Source organism: Lagopus muta, chromosome 3 (genome assembly GCF_023343835.1).
Source record: "Lagopus muta isolate bLagMut1 chromosome 3, bLagMut1 primary, whole genome shotgun sequence".
NCBI lineage: Eukaryota > Metazoa > Chordata > Aves > Galliformes > Phasianidae > Lagopus > Lagopus muta.
In genome coordinates, this window is record NC_064435.1 from 79,015,355 (window position 1) to 79,023,674 (window position 8,320).

Sequence of the window (8,320 nt, forward strand, 5' to 3'; positions counted from 1 at the left end):
CTTAATGCTAATCACGTCTATGGAAAGCAGTTTCAAATGCTTACTCTAATATTTACTTTTACAGTTGTTATTCCACACTTGCACAAATTAGCCTTGGTCAACAACCAGCAGTCCGTGGATTCTAAGAGACTGGATATTGCTACCCACCTATTTGAAGCCTACAGTGCTCTTTCCTGTTGTTGTATCCTTTCTTAAGGTGAAGTTTAGTTGATTCTGTTGTAGGGGGAGAAGATGAATATTCTGGAAATAGCTACTTTTGGCTTTGAATGTGTGATCTAAAGTGTGATCTGCTCAGTATAAAGGTGAGATTTGCACAGAAGGTAGAACTTGTAAGTACTTTAAAAAAAAAATCCCTTGATCTTAGGCAGTAATTTAAACTGTACTTCTGTGTGAATATGTGTGTGTGTGTATATGTATGTATCAAAAAATTGTATCATGAAATATATGAAGTTAAATGTGCTTCAGACATCTTTTTTGTTTGTTGTGAAGAATCAAATGCAGTCTTCTTGGGTATTGCTGCTGTAGCTTGTCTCTGTGTTCAGTAGAGCAAAATTGTATAGTATCAGAAGAGAGAGAAGACATACAGAATTTCAAGAGGCCGTCTTTATAATTCCTTAACAACTTGTTTTTTAGTTATTTCAGAGGATTTAATGGTCAATCACTTTTTACCAGGACTTAAGTGTTTACGGATTGACATGGAACATCTCTCACCAGAGCATGAGGTGAGCAGCAATGTTCACTGAGCATGAGATGGAAATGGGAATAAAAGTTGAAATGTCGTGGTATTTAAAACTAGAAGTTAAGAAGAGCTACTCATAAATAGTACCACAACATATAGCATTAAGGGGTCTGGAACAAAGGATAAGTCCCATGATGTAAAATCTTTTAGAATATATTTTTAGGTTGAGTAACTCTGCAGAGAAATATCGAAAGGTCAGAAATGCAAGTAGAATCACAGATGTTTACAGGCTGAAGAAAAATGAAATGTTTTTACTCCAATTCCAGTGAATTAGAAAGCTCACTACAACTTTACTGCAGAAAAGGAAAATTTAGGCCTTAATCAGCTCCTGGCTGTGGCATGATGCTTGTAGGAACTGTGACAGAGACCTGTGAGACCCAGTTATTTCAAGTGTCTGTCTTTCAAGCAGGAAAGTTTAGTCTAAAATATTCTGCAAAAACCTTTTAATACTGGATTTGCTGAAGTAAAATTAAAAAAAAAAACATCTAGATTCATACAAACCCTGTAAGATGTCAGTGAAGCGATATTTCATGTTTGCTTTAGCACTTCTTTTCCATAAAAATGTTGCCTCTACACACTATTATTTTTTCCTTTTCTTCCTTTCATTGCTTTTATGCACAGTGCTGGTAATTAGAAGTTATAAAGTGTACTTGAAAATACAGAGAACATGGATGTATATAAAAGCAAATTGCTAATGAATAAACTACTGCTTTAAAAAAAGGGAAGAGATGAAGATGTATAACAGAAGTATGTGCAGTTTGACTCTATTTAAAAATAAATGAAGGGGGGATGGGAAGGAGTCTTGAACTCTTGTAGCTGGTTCAAAAACCTTTTCTTCCTTAAAGTACTTTGAATGGTTTTGTTGTTTCTAGCCACAAGGCATTATCAATTAGTTGCAACTTAAATGCAATTCACAAGCAAGAGAACCTTCTTAAACTGTTCCGCTGGTGCCAGAATTACTTGGGGAGCAGATTTGGTACCAATTGTTGATGTAAAAGAAAAAACATCCTATCTATCTCTTCCTTATGTGCTTTAGGTTATTTTAAGCTCCATGATAAAAGAGTGTGAACAGAAAGTGGAAAATAAGACCGTCCAAGAACCGCAGGGGTAAGACTTCCACTTCTCTTTTTTTCTGTGCCTCCAGCATAATGTTCTGTAAAGTGTCTTCCAGAACGGTGTCCAGTGCTTGTGACCAGAAATCCCACACTAATGCTCATATTCAGAACTTCTATTCACTCTGTGGTTGTTTCTGCTTCCAGTATAAAGCACAGGGCAACACAATTCTACCTGTATCCTAGTAATGAAGTTCCCATTTTCCTATGATACTTCATTTTCAGGTTTTGAACCGTAGAAAACAGCATTTGAATTTCTGTCTTGAATCTGAGTGTAGCAATTGGACAAATCAGTATGGTGGGAAAAGTTGTAATGATGGAAAGATCGGCACAATATAAAGGTGCTATAAGGGAAGGGAAGAATATTGCTTACCTGTATGAGAAGATTCCAGATTTATAGGGGAAAGCTCCACCAAAGAGGGATCTCCAGAAAGAGAATCCTTCCCTAGTGGCAGTCAGCCCTTTAATGGGGGGGGGTCTAAGAGTGGTGCAGCCAGGCTCCACCCCTTCTGGTGACACAGCTGAATTGCCTTCACCTGTGCTCCCAGGGCTGATGGGGTCCCTTTCTCCAGGTGATCAATCAGTGGTTCAGGCTGTGACTCAACAGTTCCATACACTGGGAAAGCAGGAGATGCTTAGCCTAAGTTCAGAGCAATGCATGTAGCATGCATGCTGCAACCATCTTTTCATGGGGATTGCCTGCAGGTGGAAGGAATTCTTCTGATAGTGTTAAGAGCTTACTCCAGGCTGCTGTCTTTGCTTGCATGTGACCAGTGCACAAGAACAGCTTCTCCAGTGTATAGACCAACTGACCTGTTTGAATACGCTGTTTAGTGAATTAGCTTTAAAAAAAAAAAATTAACAATGTGGACAGGAGTTTGAGAAGAAACTGCAGATACTAGAAAAAGGGATAACTTTACTGTGCAAATAAAGGCAGTTACTGAAACGTGTTTGTCACACTCGCATAACTGTCACAAACTGATAGAATATATTTTGAAAGAGTTCAGACAGCCAGTAAATAGCAGTAGTTTCCAAACTACTGAAGTGGGAAAGACATACAAGAATTGGAACAGAGGAGACGTGGTGCAGAAAAAAGAGTAGGTTTCTTAGGCACCAAATAAAGTATCTCAGGCTTAATCAGTGGTCATTAGACAGCTTACTGGTGTGGCTGGCAGTGAACGCGATGTAGTAAGGACTGAATTCTTTGGAACTGTAACATCAGGCCAACCCTCTGGATGTGTACCAGAAATTAACTGTGGACTTCTCAGGTGAAGTAATTTTAAGACTAAAAATGTTCAAGTTCTACAACTAACTATAAATCCATAGCATCTGCTCTAATAAGGTAGATGGTCTTTACCTAGTCACAGAAGTCCTGTCCGAGAGAAAAGAAATTCAAAACTTTTAAGACCAAAAGAATGCACTGTCATCTTCTTGTTCATGAAGAAAGATAAGTAGACCATCCTAACAGAGCATGCTCCAATTGTTAGGGTATTCAGTGATGAAATACTTACTCAGTACTTAATGCTGTTTTGATTTTTTTTCCTTGTATCTTCACCACATACTTAAAGAAAAACCTGTGGTTTTTCTGCCTTTATCCTTTTTGCCTTCAGTTGAAAGGAGCTCTTTGACATCTGTACCTGTGTACTCCCCTATGTAGGCTCTCTACTAATCCCACCCTTTTCCTACTCCATGCAGATTCTTCAGCAACTGTGTATTTCCTTTTCATTTTCAAGGAATGGTGAATGCTCAGCTCTCTTTCAGCAACATCCTCAAAAAACAACCTACCAGTAATGATTCTGGCAAGATACAAACATAATTGTGTCCAGCATTAAACCTATCCTACTTTTTGCAAGTAAGCATTAGATTGATTTAGGTCTTTCCTATACTCTGCACTCTCCATAGGTAGATACTCAAAAGGTAGTTATGATCAGACAACTATCAGCAGTCAGGCTTTATGCAGATATGCTACAGTTGCTGTGGGTGCTCACCAACCAGGCTGTGCTAGGACATCCCTCCTCCTCAGCAGTGACTTTGACTAACAGATTGAGGCATGAGAATTGGTTGTGTATATAGGCATTATTCTTGGCAAATATTTCCCTTGCCTGGGTTTTATGGACTCATTTATTGGACTCATATGCAGTTATACTTACAGAATCACCAAGGTTGGAAAAGACCTTCAGGACCATCCAGTCCAACCATCCACCTATCACCAATAGTACTCACTTGCTGATATTCTTTCTTCATTTTAACTAAAATAAAAAAGCCACCAGACCTTGACTAGGTAAAGAAAAATACTAGAAGTAGGGTACGTATCTAAATGTATACGATGAAACTTGTGTATGCCTGATAAATGTTTTCCAAAGTAAAGTAATCCATCAAATTGTAAGCACTTTCTTGACAGCCTTTTAGGAGACTCCATTTGAAAATACTAAACATCTCTTTAAGAATGCTTCCCTGAGAAACAATATTTTTTCTCACAGATTGTGCCAAATGTATTCAATATCAAGCTGGTCTCTTTAAAGAACTTCATTAGTCTTAACCCGAAGAGTTATGTTATCTGACCTGTGTTAGCAGGAAAACCAAAGGTATCAAACAACATGCCTTGACTGAGCTCTTCTGAATTCTCAAGTGGCACACGTCAGTTGACCAGGATTTTTTTCCTTCATTTTTTTGTTTATAACAAAAAGCCTATTGGCAAGGGGGATTGTTATTGAGTCTAATGTGTGCTGTCATTTCTCTCAAATTGTTTTAACCTGTTTAGTTCAGAGAGTTGTTCTTTACGTGGATACAGTTTGAATGGTAAATTCCTGTTTCACGTAGAGTTTGAATTACCTGGCTTTAGTTTATATTAATGTAGTTGTGTTAATACAAGAGGTCTCTGCTACTTAGAATCTGATCTATGAAAATATGTTGAAACCACAGTACTATGAAGCCATTATAGATACAGATAAATGCAAACATGATACAACTCCCAGCTTATTTTCTTTTAGAGTGCAGTTGCTGAAGACTGTAAGATTTGGAAAAGATTAGTCTTCCTGTTGCTTCCTTCTTTCCTGGCCTTTCCTCTTCAAAGTGAGCCTATGGTTGCAGTCTTTTACTGCACAAAATTAACACAATATGTTAGCACTGAAGAAATTAACTTTTCATACACATGAATCTCCTTTTAATTGCTAAGCCCTTGCCAATTTCAGTTCCTAGTTTTAGCATTAAATATATATTTGATGAAGACTTAAAATGCAACTAGGAGATAACTTAGTGAAAAAGCCTTGATGCAAAAGTAAGATACTGGTCGTTATCATATCTTTGCCCTTGGTGTAAGAAAACCCATGTCAAATACTATGGAATGACAAAAGATTGATTTGTTAGAAGATTAAACTTCATCTTTTTAAAAGCTGAATCTTTTCCATAGCAATTTTTTTTTTTGTTAAACATTTTCTGCTGCAATTAACAGGATACTTAAAGCTTGGGTAAAAACATTTTACAAATTCATCTTTATAAGATGTCCAGCATAAATGTTTGTTTGTACCCAGAGCTTCCCCATGCAAGAGGCAGAACTCTATGCAATGTATAATCCATCTCAACACCAGTAAAAAAAAAATAAGCATTTTGACATTTTCATTTCTAATTTTTGTAATTGTGTAAATGCAAGGATTTTCCTATAGAAGTATTTGCTCTAGACAAGGTATGTCGATACCCTCTCTGGCTATTTTTAAAGACATAAGATTCAAATGATTTGATTTCATATTGATTTTGTTACTACATTGAAATATGCAGTTTCTGTAGTAGCAGAAGTACTTTTTGGGCATACTGACTTTTAAGTAATTCACTGCTGTAGCTCATCTGAATATTCAGTTTATGATCGTGGCATAATGTTGGAAAGCATGAACCAGAATTCCAGTTCTTAAATGTATCAGTGTGAGGACAGTAGCTGATATCACCCCAAAGTGTGTTTCAGAAGTCATTCGTACAGTACCTGGTTTTCCTTAGGTTTATTCAAGTGCACGAGACAACACGGTTTGCTTAAAGCTGCAGGTTTGACATCAGGTGTGAGATTTACTTTCTGAAGTGAGCTGTTCTATTTTCTCAGTGTTGCTAATGCTTGGAATGTACTTTTGTTCCTAAATAATTTTCCCTTGCCACGCAGAGCTGCAAAGGTAGTTAAATGCATGTATTTTTTTTGTGCATATGTATATGTATGAAATAACATGCACAAAAGTGTTTTACAGCTTTCCACTAGGTCTGTTCCTGGGGCCACAATCACTCACTTTATGGTGCATATGGCCTTACTGTTGATGGTTTTCCAGTTCTTCTCGGTGGAGTGACCTTTTGTGCTCATGAAACCACTAACATGCCGAGACGATTCAGTTGCTTATTAAAGAAGAGCACAGTGTTCTTTTTGTTTGTAGTCGTGTGTAACTAAACTGTTGACTTTCCTAGCTCGATGTCGATCGCTGCCAGCCTTGTGAGTGAGGATACAAAGACCAAGTTTCTGAACAAAATGGGCCAGCTGACTACATCAGGTGCAATGTTGGCTAACGTGTTCCAGAGGAAGAAGTAAGGTGGGAAAAGGAGCTCCCAACTAACACTAAGATGGACCTCACACAGACTGGTTCCTGTACTTGAAGTACTTGCCTTTTAATTTCTTCTGTCTTATGTTCTCGTAGTATAATTTTATTCTAACCTCCAAAGATATTTGCACTGCTTTTGAATATCGCTGTGTATCTGTTAATTTTGGGGTTAACTGTGGTTGATATAAAACTGAAATCATAGTCTGTACCAAGTCCCTGTTCTGTGTTCTTGTCTTTCCGGCATATTTTTTTTTATATAGTGGAAGGGTTTTGTTTTTGTTTTTGTTTTTTTTTTAATTATTATTTTCTGACAGGATATCAGCAAATATCTGTATTATACATGGAGCTATTATGACGGTACTTAAAATAATGTAAATTTGAAGTCATTGTCATGAAGTAATAAAAGTGAAGATTACTTATGTATTTAAATTATGAAAGAGTAATGCAGATTTTTTTATTATGTTTCTAAAAAGAAGAGGAGGAGCCACCAGCATTTGTCTGTGCTTCTAGGGTTGTTTTTGTAAGTATTGTGCATCTTGAATCCAGAGGAATTGCAGTACCTAATGTATAAGGCTGCTTGCACTGCATCAGTCTGCAGGGAATGCTCATGTTTCAGATGCTTTATGCTGACATTGTAAATGCTGTGCAAAATCCTTCAGATAAAATTCTCACATCTGTTGTGGTTTTTTGAGGGATGTTTTGTTTTGTTGGAGTTTTTGTTTTATTTTGAAGCACTTTAACAGCCAGTGTACGCATCCAGACACACATACGCTTGAGGCAAGGAAAAACGTGATAATATCAACAAACTATAAGCTACTACAGGGGACCCAATGCAGTACTGCAGGCAGAGTAACCTTATGCAGGAGAAAGAATGCTCTCATCTTGCACTCACTGTGCAGTTCTGTGTCCTAGGAAAGCTAAAATCAGAAGATTTTGTTGTTCAGTTTAAATTCCAGTTCAAATTTCATTTCAGAATGTTTGAAACTACATTAAGGGAGTTGGACACACACTGTTTCTTTCAAGCGTTACCTAGACTGAAAACATATTTTACAAAAGCATTACAAGGAGTATCCTGTAATCGTGTGATTTTGTTACCAAGGAAGCATTAAGAACCAAATCTGTTCATTTTTACGCAGCACTTATTTTTTTTCCTTTATGGCAATGTAACCTTCTGAGAGTAAACTCAAGTGCATGCATAAACTGGTAATATGTGGTAAGATGTAAAGCATCAGGCGTTCTCTGACTCAGTGCCCTTCAGTTGGAAGTATAAACATCTTTAAGGATAGCAAAGCAAAAGGAGTGATGGGAGAAATTACCATCTCCTGAGACAGAATATAGATGGCAGCACTTCACATGCTGCCCTCAGAAGTAATAGAGATCATCTGAGCCTTCTGCCTGCTTCGTGTTTGTGCCTGCTGGCTCTGCATAGACGGTTGCCTGCCATGTCTGTGTTGTGACAGGGCCTGCTGCACACTTGCACACTGTCAGTCCCTTTACACTGCACTGAAACATTTTTCTCAAGATTGCAGACAGTTCCATGCCTTCTTGTTGCTTGTTACCATGAAAGTATGCTTTTAGCAGACTGACTGTCAAATGGAGACATTCCTGAGGAATGGGAAGTGGTGATGTTTCCTCTCTATTGTTCTGTTGTCAATAAAAAGTTTTGTATACCTGCCTTGTCTTGTGACTTCCAGTCTTCTCCATAAAGAGAATTGCATCAAAACAGCCATTATATATACAAACACATATGTATATATATGTCCAATACACAGAATTAGCCTTGTTTTTCTGTCATTATCTGTGCCAATAGTTGCAGGTCCACAGGTGGTAGCGCTGTAGTCCCGAGACCAAAATGAGTTCTTATGGCAAAGCTCTATATGGGAGGGCAGCTACATCCAGCC

At 37.6% G+C, this 8,320-nt stretch overlaps 1 protein-coding gene across 4 annotated transcripts in view; it reads left to right on the top strand.

The window, feature by feature from the left end:
* The window catches only part of RELCH (RAB11 binding and LisH domain, coiled-coil and HEAT repeat containing), a 71,776-nt gene extending 63,687 nt beyond the window's left edge, over positions 1 to 8,089 (top strand). For 3 of the 4 annotated variants that reach the window (XM_048938515.1, XM_048938516.1, XM_048938517.1), the window contains 4 exons: positions 65 to 181; positions 634 to 722; positions 1,776 to 1,846; positions 6,289 to 8,089. In XM_048938515.1, coding sequence (XP_048794472.1) covers positions 65 to 181; positions 634 to 722; positions 1,776 to 1,846; positions 6,289 to 6,409 — 398 coding nt within the window. In that variant the 3' untranslated portion in view covers positions 6,410 to 8,089. Of the gene's footprint in view, positions 1 to 64; positions 182 to 633; positions 723 to 1,775; positions 1,847 to 6,288 lie in introns of those variants that run through there. The other variant, XM_048938519.1, reaches the window with a different exon arrangement.
* Positions 8,090 to 8,320: the final 231 nt, after the last annotated feature.